The 15,192-nt window shown below is 49.5% G+C and overlaps 2 protein-coding genes and 1 pseudogene across 3 annotated transcripts; 2 read left to right on the forward strand and 1 right to left on the reverse strand.

The window, feature by feature from the left end:
• Positions 1 to 2,003: 2,003 nt before the first annotated feature.
• LOC308511549 (protein FAM47E-like) lies at positions 2,004 to 3,605 on the forward strand (the record flags this gene model as incomplete). Its single annotated transcript, XM_081081568.1, has 2 exons — positions 2,004 to 2,655; positions 2,743 to 3,605. The coding sequence occupies 2 exons, from the start codon at positions 2,004 to 2,006 to the stop codon at positions 3,603 to 3,605; spliced, it is 1,515 nt and encodes a 504-aa protein (XP_080937694.1).
• Positions 3,606 to 5,745: 2,140 nt separating this feature from the next.
• On the reverse strand, positions 5,746 to 7,881 carry LOC308511550 (tryptophan--tRNA ligase, cytoplasmic-like; annotated as a pseudogene). Its single transcript has 2 exons — positions 7,846 to 7,881; positions 5,746 to 6,987 (listed from the first exon to the last, which is right to left on the reverse strand). The product of its transcript is annotated as a tryptophan--tRNA ligase, cytoplasmic-like (transcript).
• A 5,992-nt stretch (positions 7,882 to 13,873) lies between these two features.
• Positions 13,874 to 14,422, forward strand: LOC308511551 (ferritin heavy chain-like; the record flags this gene model as incomplete). Its single annotated transcript, XM_081081569.1, has 1 exon — positions 13,874 to 14,422. One exon carries the CDS (start codon positions 13,874 to 13,876, stop codon positions 14,420 to 14,422), a length of 549 nt encoding a protein of 182 aa, XP_080937695.1.
• Positions 14,423 to 15,192: the final 770 nt, after the last annotated feature.

The following is a 15,192-nucleotide window of genomic DNA, read 5'->3' on the forward strand; positions in this document are numbered from 1 at the left end:
ACTTCAAAGGTGATGTCTGAAGAAAATCTTTAAAATAATCAGATGGCAAAAATTGATGGGAAATTGATTATAGGGAAAATATAGTGTTTGTATCTTTAATTGCAAGAGTTTGAATATTGGACACACTGCCTCATACAAAAGGAGAACTGAACCAATGTGTGCTGAATAACTAAATGAATAAAAAATGTATTTGAGGACAAGATTCAAGTTGCTGCCATGGTTGAAGAATTACATCTAATCTGTAATTTGTGTATTAGTGTATCATTGGCTATGACCAAGAAAAATCCATGCTGCATTGAGATTGTAAAACACCTAATGTTATATGCTAAGGAGTTTATTATTTATTTTTTGGAAGTTGAAGTAGATGGTTATCCTGAGAATTAGGGAAAAAAGTAAAATAGGTTGGTATGGATTTTAAAAGAGGCATTTGTTTCAATAATGTCGGTGTGATCTACAATTTCTAATCATGGAGAATAGCAAGAATTTACGGTACCACGAGATGGACAGCCCGACTTCACAAAGGGCTGCCATCTCTTGAAGATGTGAACACTCATGGCCCTCGGGCGGGCTTTCTCCCCATGATAGCTCGGAAGCCGTGGTAGACCTTTGCAAAGGCAGACTCACAAATTGATGGAGACGAAACAAAAAAAGTTGATCATATTTTCTCTTCTGGGCAAAGTAGAGTAAAGGGTATCAGATTTATGCCCTGGAGCACGTGAAAAAATAATGAAAGAAAATAAGATAAAATTATGAAAGACACTGGACATCAGGAAGCAGGGACAGATGCCTCACAGATAGGAAATAAATGAGGTGACTCCTATGATGGCTCCACATTCCTTCTGTTTCTAGGCCACAGCTCAGAGAGGTCACGCTATGTAAAGGAGATGGAGCTAAGACACCACAGAGAACAAGGTGGGTAGAGATCTCAAGGCAGACAACCAGAGAGCAAAATGAGAGAAAGAGACGGAACTCTAGAATCTTGCACCCCACAAGAATGATTCAGGGGATTACTGATCAGCTCGTGTGTGAATATTAGAAGCCAGGAAAGAAACCACTGGAAAGGATTCTTGATAACTGATACTCACACAGGGCCTGCAATAGTGACCTTTACTGTCAGCCAGACTAGAAGATCTCTAGCTGCACAGGCATTGAATAATTTACATGGAAGGGTCTTGCTTCAGTAGTGAGGAACAGTTAATTAACCATACCACATGGTCTAACAGTATTTAGCCATGTACTATCACAGGGAACTGCTCTGGTTATTTAAATCAAATCTTAAAAAGGATCCCAAAGAATCAAGCTCTTTCCAAGAAACACAACAGTATCTAAAAAGGGCAAATATTATTTGTAAAAAGAAAATGGATGGTGAACAACCCATGGGTTTTAAGTAAAGACAGGATCCATAGTAGGGCACTGACCTATCCTTTGTCCTCAGGCTTTACTATGGCACTGTTTTCCTGATTATGTTGAAATGTTACCTTAAAAGATAATTGATCTTGATTTCTGAGGGGGATTTGGGGTGCCATCTTAAGTTGTATACCCAATGCCTCACTCACTTCACCCATATTTGGGCAGATATCAAAACCTGACGGCTGTGAGTACATAGAAAAAACATGGTTCTCAGAAGCTCCCTCCTTTCAATTGTTACCTATAATTTATCCAGGAGAAATGAAAGTACTTGTATGAAGATGTGAACACGTGAAATATTCGTGACCCCTTGATTTCCAAACAGCTTCAAACTGGAATCAGTCCAAAAGTCCATCAAAAGATGAATGGGGAGCTGACCTGTGGAGGAGTGCCCATACACGGGAACAGTTCTGTACCACAAGCAAGAATGCAACCTTGCCGGCCATCCCCGGACAATGCAGGCTGTGCAGGGGCACGTGCTGACCCACCTCGGGAAAGAATAAGCATGAGTCAGCACCAGGCAATGGTCTCCTAGCAACGGGGCCGCTGGGACAACAAACCCCTGAAGCCACTGGGCGCCCTGGGCCAAGGGCGCCATGGCGTGCCAGCAGTGGCCCTTACCTGAGCCCCACAAGGGGTGGCTGTTAAAGTCGGACCTGAGGAAGAAGGCGCTCATAGAGTCAGGGCTGATCAAGCCGTGGCAGTCAGGGCCGAAGCTGGACAAGAAGCCGGAGCCCAGCAAGAAGTGGCTGCTAGGGCCAGGACCGCTGGAGCCCGTGCCCCTGGGCATGAAATGTAAGCCCTGGTTCAAGGACAGGGACAGGTTGCCTTCCCGCTATCTCTCCAGGCAGAACAACAAGCTTGGGAAGTGCCCCACCTCCATGGACAGCCGGCGGTGGGTATTTGTGAAGGAGGGACTGGACGACTTCAGAACGGGCTGTCCATCTGCTGAAGATGTGATCACTCGTGGCCCTCGGGAAGGCTTTCTCCCCATGATTGCTCATAGAATTCCCCGCCCTCCGCCCAAAAAGATTCACAGGCAGCCGCCCACGGGAGCGGACCTGTGTTCCAAGCTCTCGCCAGCCCAGCGAGCACGGAAGGCCTTTGTAGAGAACATTGAAGCCAGCCTGACCCAGCATTCCTTGGTTAACTGCCCGAATCTGGAGGAAGCTCTCCCTCCAGACCTCCTGCTCAAGGTCCTGGAAGTGCTAGATCCTGACAGGAAGATGGAGGACACGTGGGCGTATTGTGAGGGCACCAAGGAAAGAAAGAAGACCCCCACACACCTGTGTGAAGAACATCCTGAGGAGGTCAACCTGGAGCCTCCCCAGGCAGTGAACCTGGAGCCTCCTCAGGCAGTGAACTTAGAACCTCCCGAGGCAGTGAACCTGGAGCCTCCCCAGGCAGTCCACCCCAAATCTGCCTGGAAGCTCAACCTGGAACCTCCCGAGGAGGACAACCTGGAACCTGAAGACCAAGCCTACGTGGAAACGGCCAAGGAGAGTCTCCAGTCATATTTATTCAGTTTGTTTCCTGAGGAAGAGACAAATGCAGCATGCACAATGGATATCCCCAAGGATCCTGGGCTCCAGAAATCAAGAAGAAGAATTCGTGAATTCTGCAGATGGATCGATGATAATTTTGGAGACATAGGCATTGATGAAGAGGACCTCATGAAACAGTTTCAAGTTGAGTTAGAGGTCCCACTCACCCATAATACAGTCAAAATAAAGAAAATAAGCCAGCTTCCTTTGAATATAAGGCCCTGCAAACAGCTAGATGACATACAGCAGAGAAAATTCTCCATGCAGGAAGGTAACTGGGAAAGGAAACTCCGCAAACAACAAGACCCTTATAAACCCAAACGGGAGAAGATAAGGTATGGAGCATGGTACCTGGACCCCAAATCCTGGAAAAAGCTGGTCAATGACCAGCCCTTTCCCGACCCTAAAGCCGTCCCTGACAAGGAACATTTGACCGATGGAAGGCATCTTGAACCAGACATTATTGATGAACTTTATGGACCAATTGCCTTCAAAGATTTCATTGTAAGCAAGGGCTACAGGATGCCAGGTGTGATTGAGAAGATGTTTATGAGGAAGGGATGGAACTATGAGTCTGTGAAGACTCCTATACACCGAGTAATGAAACTCCTCTCCAAACCCAAAGAGGAGGATTCAGGGGACGAAGAGGATTAGACAATTTTCTATTTACTGCTCACTTGGCTAGTGTGTCTCTCTCATTTTAACATAAGTCAGAATTCACCATGAGTGCCTCACTGTGTATGGACAATTTGATTCCACAATATCTGTAAATTTTTAACACCTATTTCTAATAAAACTTTCTGAATTAGCTTCTGCTTCAATGTGTTATGTATTTTACCAACTATGAAGTAAATATTTATATATACTCCTCTTGGTTTTGGTTGTGTTAGGAGTATTATATTTTCATTTCAATTATTCATTAAAAATGACCATAAATAAATGAATTACTTAAAAAGGATCTTGTTGCCCAGCCTATGTGGCTCAGTGGTTGAGTGTAGACCTATGTATCAGGAGGTCATAGTTTGATTCCTGCTCAGGGCACATGCCCGTGTTGCTGGCTCGATCCCCAGTGTGTGTGTTGGGGCGGGGGGTACATGCTGGAAGCAGCCGATTAATGTTTCTGTGTCATCATTGATGTTTCTCTCTCTTCCTCTCCCTCTCTGAAAATCAGTAAAAGTATATTAAAAATTGTGCCAGCTACAACTTGGGATGAATTCCAAGATAATCGTGCATAATGAAAGAACTATCGCTCCGATAATACTCAATTTATAATGCATTACGACAATTATTTTGTTAAGCACAACTTGTAACCCGTAGCCGAAGTAATTTTATGCATTTTTTTTTAATTGTCCATGGCTACCTTTGCACTACGACATGAGAATTTAGGAATTATCACAGAGATCATATGGCCTGCAAGCCTAAAATATTTCCTATCTGATTTTTTACAGTAAAATTTACTGTCCCCCTGATCTAGAAGGAAAATATATTCATACATATATTAAATCAATTATTCCACTCTTTAGCTGAACAGAAGATAATACATGCTCATCTATGGAATAGAATAAAGTAAAATATTTTTATAAAATTAACTATTTAGTTAGAACTTTCTGAACACTTTTCAAATCTGCCTATGACTTTTAATATCCTTAGGGTCAAAAATCCCTGAGGCATATCATCATATTTATGATAGTCCCTGTTTCTTGTAATATCTCTCCATGTGATGACTTGTCATACAGAGATTTCCCATGACTCCAAAAATGTGGGTGTTAAATGTGAGGTAAAGCAGCCTGAACATGATAAAGACAGACTAACTTTCTTTCCACTGAAATGGCTAATTAATTCAATGGGATGTCCACAAAGGTAGGTTGGCCAGGAAACATGGATTGTATGTCACATATATATTCTATCCATACACCCACCACCCATGGGACCAAAATTAATTTATTTAGGGTATTGTGCTAAGGAGTCGACCCTTCACCTCCATGAAGGGATTTCCTGGGATATTCTTCTGCTTTCCCAGACTACACAGGGCACAAGACTGAATGTTTTCTTTGGTGCCTAGGGCTGCTGTTTGTTCTCTACAGCCCAGGACACCAGCAAGGCACTGCTCTTTGCAGTCCTCCGAGCCAATCAAGTGTCAGGACAAAGGTTTCTACAAAGAACACACATTCCCCTCAGCTGCCACAGGGTGGGGGCACAGTGTCTGCTTAGGACCAGTCCCTGGAAGCAGCATGGGGAGGCTCAGGGAAGGGCAGAGGTTCCAGGAGAACACATGAGGTATGGATTTCAGGAAGTGAGCTGGAAAGTTTCTCCCACAGACTCAACTTAATAAAAGGGGCCACCTGGGGCTAATACTCAGTGTGAAAAGCAGCTTTCAAGCTGGGAGATCTCTCAGTCAAAAGCACAGCTAGCATTTCTGTTTGATTTTGGGGGGATGGGCTGAAATAGGCCTGTGCCCATTAAACTTCCTGAAATGAACACCTAGACCAAAGGCTGTATAACCATCAGGCTTTAAGGGTGTATGTAGAGTGGGATGTTGTCCAATGGAGGTCCTCCTAGGGGCAGAGCAGGCAGCTCACAGGGTGTCTTTGGAAAGGATGACACAGGGAGAAACAGTACTGACAGACACACAGAGTTACAGACACCAGGAACCGGAAGCCACGTGACAGAGCCTCTGGATAAATTATGGTTCCTTCTGTGCAGATATAAAATGGGCATTATTGAAAGTCATAGGACAGCTCTGGGCAGGGGTGGGGGTGTGTGTCAAGAATTCTTTGAATATCTCTTCCATAGCCTACTTGCACCTGGACTGGTGCTCTGCCAGGAGGGGCTGCAGGACCTGCATGAGCTCCTTCTTGAGCTCCCAGGTGAGCATGGCTCCACTGCTGTAATCCTTCCTGATCTGCTCCAGCTTGTCCTCATCCTCGAGCAAGAAGGTCATGTACATGAAGGACACGTCCAGGTGGCCATTTCCCCCAAACTGCCTGTGCTCCTCCATGATGTGTCTCCGTCCATAAAACACATACTTGTTGACCTTGGACTTGATCTGCTTGGCTGTGTCTGTGAGGAAGTGGACCAGTTGGGGTCACTGGCACTCCTTTGGGTCAGAGTCCCCTGCAGGGAGGGGAAGAAGGTCGAGTGCAGCAGGGTGGTTTAGGATAGAAAATCCTGGGTGTGACATCTCTTGTCATCCTGAAGTAAGGATCCTGGTTGATGGCACAGGGGCTGAGGCCTTGGACGTCCATCTCGCTCCCAAAGTTCTGTGGGAATGAGTTACTGAAGGAGGGAGCAGCCTGGATGGCAGGAAAGCTGATCTTCCCCTTGCAATCACTGTCTGCAAAGCCAAAAAATGCCTTTCACTTGGTTGAAGGTCACGTGCTTCTGATCTTCACCATATTCTTGTAGAAGTCTGTGCTCACCCCCATGTAGTCGAGGTCAGAGAAGATGGGCTTGTTGATGTCAAAGCCACAGGTGATGATGTCCTTGGCATTTTCCATGGAGTAGCCATAGGCCTGGTCCAGGGTCAGGACTTCCACAGGTACTTCTACTCATCTGCCATCCGGATGAGCAAGAGCACATTCAACATGTCCCGCAGCCACTTTGTGAAAATGAACGGGATGTGGTGGCCTACATGCATGGCTTCGGAAGAGGGGCCCCTGCCCATTTACCAGCGAAACAGCTTCTTGTTTTCATAGGCATCGAGGACTTGGTTCACGTCTCTGTTTGAGAAGAAGGTTCATCTGTGCAGGAAGCGGTGCAGTCTCTGGCCCCTGGCTCTCTCTATTCTGTTTATCAGCTCTTGGTCAATGTTATTGCTTCCCAACAGACAATGAGCTTGTCATACTCACTGCCTTTTGCACTGTTCTTCTGTTCATTTCAGGGGTCCACAAAATCCATTTCAGCTTCCATGGCACCTGGACCACTAACCCAGGTGCAAGGGTCTCTGGAAGGCAGTGGCCTTGTAGCTCTCCCCTGTGGCCACGTTGTAGCTCATTTTTAGCAATAACAGCCTCTTCCCTGCAGAATCAATTTCATCCTGGGCTGCGGGGGACACTGAAGAGGTGGCCCGTGGAGTAGCTGAGATCTCTGTGCAGCTGGGCTCTTCTTTTATAGTCTCCCCCCTCTTACCGTTTCCTTTTTTAAGCCCCTTTCTTCTCTTTTCTTCTTGTTCACCCCACCCTGCAGCTACTTGCAGTAAGAATTTCTTAGAAATCAACCAGTTTCTCACAAACACTTGAGCCTCTTGACCAATTCCTCATGAGACAGTCCAATCAGGTTTAGGTTGTGAGTGTGTGTATTTGGGGGAGGGTAGGTGTAGAGACCAATGAAACCCACTCTAAATTCAAACTATTAGCCGGTCATTGCATCATTAGCTGGTCATTAGCCACCCCACACTGCAAGCTGGCCTCCATTTAACCTCCACACTCACTCCCCATCTCACATCCTTAGTCTCAGTATGAGAACTGAGTTTTCATTTGTCCTCATGGGAAGAAAGGCAGACTCCAAGTGCCCTGCGGGTATTGTGCACTAAGGCAATGTTGTGAAAGATCAGTTCTGGGGTCACAGGGACCTGAATTTCCAAAGACAGCTTTGACTTTTTTAAAAAAATATATTTTTATTCATTTCAGAGAGGAAAGGAGATGGAGTGAGATGAAAACTTCAATGATGAGAATTATTGATCATGTGCCTCCTGCACACCCCCTACTAGGGATTGAGCCCATAACCTGGGCATGTGCCCTTGACCAGAATCAAACATGGGACCCTTCAATCTACAGGCCAATGCTCAGTCCACTGAGCCAAACCGGTTAGAGCTGGCTTTTTACTTTTCTTTTTATTGCTGAAAGTATTATACATGTCCCTTTTTTTACCCTAGTGACCTCTCCCAGCACCTTACCCCCAAATCCTTCACCATCCCATTGTCTGTGTCCATGGGTTATGCATATACGCACATGAGTTCAGTGGTTGAATTCTTCCTCCCTCCACCCTCTCCTTCTTTCCCTAGTGTGTTCCATGTCTCTTTGACTCTAGGTCTATTTTTTCATCACTTTATGTTCTTAGTTATTTTTCACATATGACTGAGATCATATGATATTGATCTTTCTCCCACTGGCTTATGCAAATTAACCGCCATCTTTGTTGGGTTAATTTGCATACTCATCCTGATTGGCTGGTGGGCATAGCAGAGTGATGCCAATTTCCATGTTTCTCTTTTATTAGTATAGACTAGAGGCTTGGTGCACAAAAATTTGTGCACTGGCGGGGGGGCGTGTCCCTCAGCTCCACTTGTGACCTCTCACAGTCTGGGACCCCTTCGGAGATAATGACCTGCTGGCTTAGGCCCGCTCCCGGTTGGCAGAGGGCAGGCCCAATCCCTAGGTGCAGCCCCTGGTCAGGCTCAGAGTAGGGCTGATTGGGGAGTTGGGGCGCCACCCTCAGTCACGATCAGGGTAGGGCCGATTGGGTGGTGGAGGTGCCACCCCCTGTCACAATCAAGGCAGGGTCAATGGGGAGGTTGCGGATTCACCCCCTCTCATGCACAGAGCAGGGCCGATAAGGGGGTTGGGGCGCTGCCCCCTCTCACACACAGAGCAGGGCCAATAGGGGAGTTGGGGCACCACCCCCTGTCACACACAGTACAGAGCAGATCAGGGGGTTGGGGAGCTTCCCGCTATCAGGCACAGAGCAGGGCCGATCAGGGGGTTAGGGCGCCATCCCCTGTCATGAACAGAGCAGAGAAGATAGGGAGTTGTGGCCCCGCCCCCTGTCACACACAGAGCCGCAGGGCGATCTGGGGGTTTGGGCGTTGCCCCCTCTCACACTGCTTCAGGGGCCAGGAGGCCTCGTGCCTCCACTGATCAAAGTCCTGGGAGGCCTTGCGGCTCTGCTTGTCACCAGGGCAGTGAGGTCTCGCTGCTCAGCTGATCCAGGTGCTAGGAGGCCTCACAGCTCCGCTGATCCCAGGTTCGGGAGGCCTCACAGCTCCGCTGTTCTCAAGTTCAGGAGGCTTTATGGCTCCGCTGATCCTGGGTTTGGAAGGCCCGGCGGCTCCACTAATCCCGTTGATGGGAGGCATATTACCCTTTCACTATATACTATAGAGGCCTGGTGCATGGGTGGGAGCCATTTCTTTTGCCCTGAAGGGTGTCCCGGATCAGGGTGGGGGGGTCCTGCTTGGGTGCCTGGCCAGCCTGGATGAGGGGATGGTGGCTGTTTTCAGTTAGTCACACCACCTACAGGGTGGGTGTCCCCCCTGGGGTGCCTGGCCAGTCTGGGTGAGTGGCTGAGGGCCGTTTTCAGGCTGTCTGGTGACTAAAGCTCCCAACCTCTCCTTTTTTTCTTTCTTTTTTTTTTTTTTTTATTCTGGGATTTATTTACCTTCTATGGCTGTCACTGCAGCTGAGAGCCAGCTTTAGCTCTGAGGCTCGGCTCCAGCTCTGAGACCTCGGCTGCTGAACTCAGGTATCTGGTTTGTTTGGCTTCTATAATTGGAACACTGTTGCAAATCCAGCTTGGCCGGCTGGTTGAAAGCATGGTGTTTATTTAGCTTCTATAATTGCAGCATTGCTTCTTAGAGTGCAGCTCAGAGGCCAGCAGTGGCAGGCGGGGAACCTTGGCTTCCTCCATCACTGAAGCAAGTAAGCCTCCTGTTCGCTTCAGCTGCCTGGCTCCCGGCCGCCATCTTGGTTGGCAGTTAATTTGCATATCACCCTGATTAGCCAATGGGAAGTGTGTTGGAGGTACGGTTAATTACCATGTTTGTCTATTATTAGATAGGATAAAAAAACCAAGTGACCAACATGACCAGTCACTATGACATGCACTGTGGCTGGCCAATCGGCCTGATCAGGGGTGGTGCTGACCAATCAACCTCTCACGTTCCCTCCCCTGGGCTGGCCCAGCCCCAATTAGACTGATCGGGGCAGGCTTCTGGACCCCACCCATGCATGAATTCATGCACCAGGACTCTAGTCCTATCTAATAAAAGAGAAACATGGTAATTAGCATACATCCGCTACCCTTCCCATTGGCTAAACAGGGTGATATGCAAATTAACTGCCAACAAAGATGGCGGTTAACTGCCAACAAAGATGGCGGTTAATTTGCATACAGAGGCGCAATGATGGGAGGCCATAGGGAAAGGACGGTGATTGGAAATACAGGCAGCAGGCAAGAGCCGGGAGGCACGGCCCCTGGCCCTGAATGGGAGAACCGGCCATCTTTGCCCGCCCCCCTGCCGGTGATCAGAGAAGCCAGAGCGGGGCACCGAAGAGGCCGGTGCCTGCCTCTTCCCTGGCCGCCCCTGCCAGGGATGGGGAACCGGAGATCCCATAGCAGGAAAGGGGGGCCTGCAGCTAGTCCCCCTGTGCGCCTGCCCCTGGGTCACTGCAGCGATCAGGGAGCAGGGAAGAGTGGTCTCTAGCCAGCCCCCATGTGCGCCTGCCCCTGGGTCGCCATGGTGATCACAGAGCAGGAAAGGGCGGCCTGCAGCCAGCCCTGTGTGCGCCTGCACCTGGGTCACCACTGAGATCCCTGAGCAGGAAAGAGCGGCCTCTAGCCAGCCCCCCTGTGCACCTGCCCCTGGGTCGCTGCAGGGATCATGAAGCAGGAAAGGGCTGTCTCTAGGCAGCCCCCCTGTGCGCCTGCCTGTGGAATCGCAGCTGCGATCACGGAGCAGGAAAGGGGGGCCTGCAGCCAGCCCACGTGTGCCCCTGCCCCTGGGTCGCCACTGCGATCCCACAGGAGGAAAGGGGGGCCTGCAGCCAACCTCCGTGTGCGCCTGCAGCTGCGATCATGGAGCAGGAAAGGGGGGCCTCTAGCCAGCCCCCCTGTGCCCCTGCCCATGGGATTGCCCCAGAGATCATGGAGCAGGAAAGGGTGTGAAGTATGGTACCTATTTGCTTTGTTTAACAATGGACAGGTTACTTTGATTTTCTAAATTGTATAAGTCATCCCATTCGATTGAATGCCTTATCGATTGAATGACTATTCCATTGATTGTTATCATACTGGTCTTAGAGAGCACATTCTTCTGTAGCTGGGAAACAGGACAGCACAATTACCCTAAATTGTTTTAGTGGCCACAGGTGGTGCGTTCCAGCTGACTCAGTGGTCCCGAGACCAGGAAAGCACAATTACTCTAAACTGTCCTGACAACTCAGTGGTCGGGAGACCCAAGGGCTCTAGATAATGTATACCTGTCAATTCAGTGACCCCGAGACCCGAAACTGTAATTAACATGCTTAATTCTGCTTCTGTAATCTGCTTTTTTGGGAGCCAGGTGCCACATTCCAAACCCTGGGATGTAATCAATACCTTTGTGATTTTGCCTATATAAGTCTGGTTTTGCCACCATCTTAGGGCTATGAGATTTGGGAATGGCCCCTCATAGTCCCGGGTTGCAATCAATGTGACTCTTTAATTCGACTTCTTGAGGCGTCCTTCTGTGATTCGCGGGGTACGTTACAACAGGTGGCCTGCAGCCAGCCATGTGTGCGCCAGCACCTGGGTCACCACTGCGATTCCTGAGGAGGAAAGAGCGGCCTCTAGCCAGCCCCCCTGTGCGCCTGCCCTTGGGATTGCAGCGGCGATCAAGGAGCAGGAAAGGGGGGCCTGCAGCCAGCCTCCCTGTGTGCCTGCGCTTGGGATCACTGTGGTGATCCCAGAGCAGGAAAGGGCGGCCTGCAGCCATGCCCTGTGTGCGCCTGTCCCTAGGTTGCTCTGGCAATCCCACAGCAGGAAAGGGCGCCTCACCCTGGCCACAGCTCAAGGGAGAGTACAACATGCAGTGGAGGCCAGGAGCCTGAGAGATCAACAGAGAGGGGCACCTCCCAGGTGTGGCTGGGGGCAGGCCCCCAGCAGACACACACACACACACACACACACACACACACACACACACACACAAACGGGACGCCTGCACCGAGCCTCTGCTGCCAGACTGTGGCCATTAGTAGGACATCTACTGAGGGCTCCTGGACTGAGGGGCAGGCTTGGCTGAGGGAACCCCATCCCCCAGTCCACGAATTTCGTGCACCGGGCCTCTAGTATATATATATATAATATATATATATATATATATATATATATATATATATATATATTTAAGAACAATGTCAAAAAGTTTACTGACCATCTTTCTTCTAGGAGTTTTCTGGGTTTGCATCTTATAGTTAACTCTTTAATCAGTTTTGAGTTTATTCTGATATATAGTGTAAGAAAATGGTCTAGTATCATTTTTGCATGTATTTGTCCAGTTTTCCCAGCACCATTTATTGACTAGAGTGATGGTGAACCTATGACACGTGAACTCATTTTTTAGTTGATTTTTCTTTGTTAAATGGCATTTAAATATATAAAATAAATATCAAAAATATAAATCTTTGTTTTACCATAGTTGCAAATATCAAAAAATTTCTATGTGTGACAGGGCACCAGAGTTAAGTTAGGGTTTTTCAAAATGCTGACATGCCGAGCTCAAAAGGTTCGCCATCACTGGACTAGACTGTGCTTATTCCATTGTATGTTCTTCCCCCCTTTGCCATAGATTAATGGCCCGTATAGGTGTGAGTTTGTTTCTGGGTTATTCCGTTTCATTGAGCTAGACATCTTTTGCCATTACCATTTTGTTTTGATTACTAGGGGCTTGTAGAATAGTTCTATCAATGGTAGCATGATACCTCCAACTTTGTTCTTCTTTCTCAAGATTGCTGTGGCTATTTGGGGTCAAAATTTTTGGATTATTTGTTCCAGTTCTATGGTAAATGGCACTGGTATTTTGATATTGATTGTGTTGAATCTATATAATCCTTTTGGTACTATGGACATTTTTTACATTAATTGTTCCTATCCATAAGAAACAGTATATGCTTTTATTTATTTGCTTCCTCTTCAATTGCGTTCTTCACTGTCTTATTATTTTCAGAGTTCAGACGTTTTTACCTCTTTGGTTAAATTTACTGGTAGGTATTTTTGATGCAATTGTAAATGGGATGTTTTCTTAATTTCTTTTCTGATGTTTCACTATTGGTACATAACCATGCTATGGATTTCTGAACACTAAGTTTTTATCCTGTAACTTTACTAAATTCATTTACCAGTTCTAATAGCATTTTGATGGAATCTTTAGGATGTCTGCGTTGAGACCATGGGAACTGTCCCCCTTGGGGGCAGACAGGGCGGGCAGAATGTGTTTCAGGGCTGTGCTGAGAGATGGAGAGGAGACAGAGTAAAGGGCGGGAAGGCCAGTTCACAGGAGGGAAGATGGGAGGCGGAGAGTCGGTGAGGCTGTGGAGGCCGGGCTCTGCCCGCAGAGAGGGGGGCCTTGATGGTGAACAGGAGGAAGTGCAGGTCGCTTGTGTCACAAGGCCGAGGACCGGGGACAGGCTGTGGGTACTGTGGGTGCAGACGCTGACATCATTCTGATGAAGCTTTGGGATTCATGCTGAGGCAATAAGGATTCCCCAAAAGGGCTGGGCGGCGGTTAAGGACACAACCACATCGGGACCACATTCACACAAGTTGCTCCGAGAAATCAAGTTCAGTTGATGTCCTGGCAGCGGTTGCACTTCTCCTCATGGGTCACACTTTAAAATGCCATGAAGGCCAGGGCCCAGCATGAGACGGGCATGGAATCTGGAGAAGGTCAGCGCTGCCCGCCTCCTCGGGGCCCCCTCAGGCCCCCCTGTGAGGGGCCCCCCGCCCCTCCCCAGACCCCTGAGTAACGGTCACTGCTTCGGGTCCCCTCAGAGCCAACCGCCACCACCAGCGGCCCGCAGCCTTCCACGTGTCTTGTCGCTGCAGACGCCTGACTCTGGTGCCCTGCCCTCACCCAGGACCTAGGGAGACCCCAGCCGCCTACACCTGTGACCCGCCGGCCTCATCCACTCAGCCTCAACCTCCAACCCGCTCCTGCGCCTGCAGACATGGCCACTCCTCCGCCCTCCTCTGAGCGCCAGCGCTACCATCCAGACTGCGAGGCCGCCATCAACCAGCAGATCGGCCTGGAGCTCTACGCGGCCTCCGTGTACACCTCCATCGCCGGCTACTTCCAGAGGCCCGACCGGGCCTGGCAGCAGGGCTCCCAGTACTTCCGGAAGCGGGCCCTCAAGAAGAGGGAGCAGGCGGAGCGGCTGGTGTGGCTGCAGAGCCAGCGCGGGGGCCGGGTCCTGCTGGAGGACGTCCCCCGGCCGCAGCAGCACCAGTGGGACAGCAGCCTGATGGCCCTGGAGCAGGCCCTGCTCCTGGCGAAGAGAGTGGACCAGGGCCTGCGGCACCTGCACCGCCGGGCCACCCACCGGGAGGACGCCCACCTGTGCGAGTTCCTGGAGAGCCACTGCCTGCACCCACAGGCGGCCTTCCTCCAGGAGCTGGGCGGCCACATCAGCCAGCTGCGCCAGATGCAGGCCCCCGAGTCCGGCCTGGAGGAGGACCTGCTCCACAAGCTCACCCTGGGCGACGGAGAGGAGCACTGACCGGGACTGCCTTCCCGAGAGCCGAGGGGGCCTCCCTGCCCCGTGCCCGGATGCCCATGGCCACATTGCCCGTGCAAAACGGGCACCTCAGTTCCATGTTCAAGGTCCGCTGTCTCTTCAAATAAAGTCATTGGTTCTTAAATAAATAAAGGTCTTTCTCTGATTCCTGTGAGCAAATCCCTCACGTGTCAGTTTTAAAACATGTATCCAGGAGTCTCCATCAAGGACTCAATTAGGTGCAGCTCGGGACCCTGGATGGAGGAGGGAGGAGTGATTCTAAGGGACCCTTATGGAGGGAGGAGGGATTCCATAGGACCCTGATGGAGGGAGGAGGGATTCCATAGGACCCTGAGGGAGGAGAGAGGAGGGATTCCATAGGACCCTATTGAATGAAGGAGGGGTTCCATAGGACCCTGATGGAGGGGGGAGGGGGGATTCCATAGGACCCTGATGGAGGTGGAAGAAGGGATTCCATAGGACCGTGATGAAGGAGGAAGGAGGAATTCCATAGAAACCTGATGGATGGAGGAGGGATTCCATAGGACCCTGGATGGAGGGAGGAGGGACTCCATAGGACCCTGATGGAGGGAAGGAGGAGGGATTCCACAGGACCCTGATTGATGGAGGAGGGATTCCATAGGACCCTGGATAGAGGGAGGAGGGACTCCATAGGACCCTGATGGAGGGAAGGAGGAGCGATTCCACAGGACCCTGATGGATGGAGGAGGGATTCCATAGGATCCTGATGGAGGAGGGAGGAGTGATTCCAT

Source organism: Myotis nattereri, assembly GCF_964212035.1.
Source record: "Myotis nattereri genome assembly, chromosome: X".
In the NCBI taxonomy this organism is placed as follows: domain Eukaryota; kingdom Metazoa; phylum Chordata; class Mammalia; order Chiroptera; family Vespertilionidae; genus Myotis; species Myotis nattereri.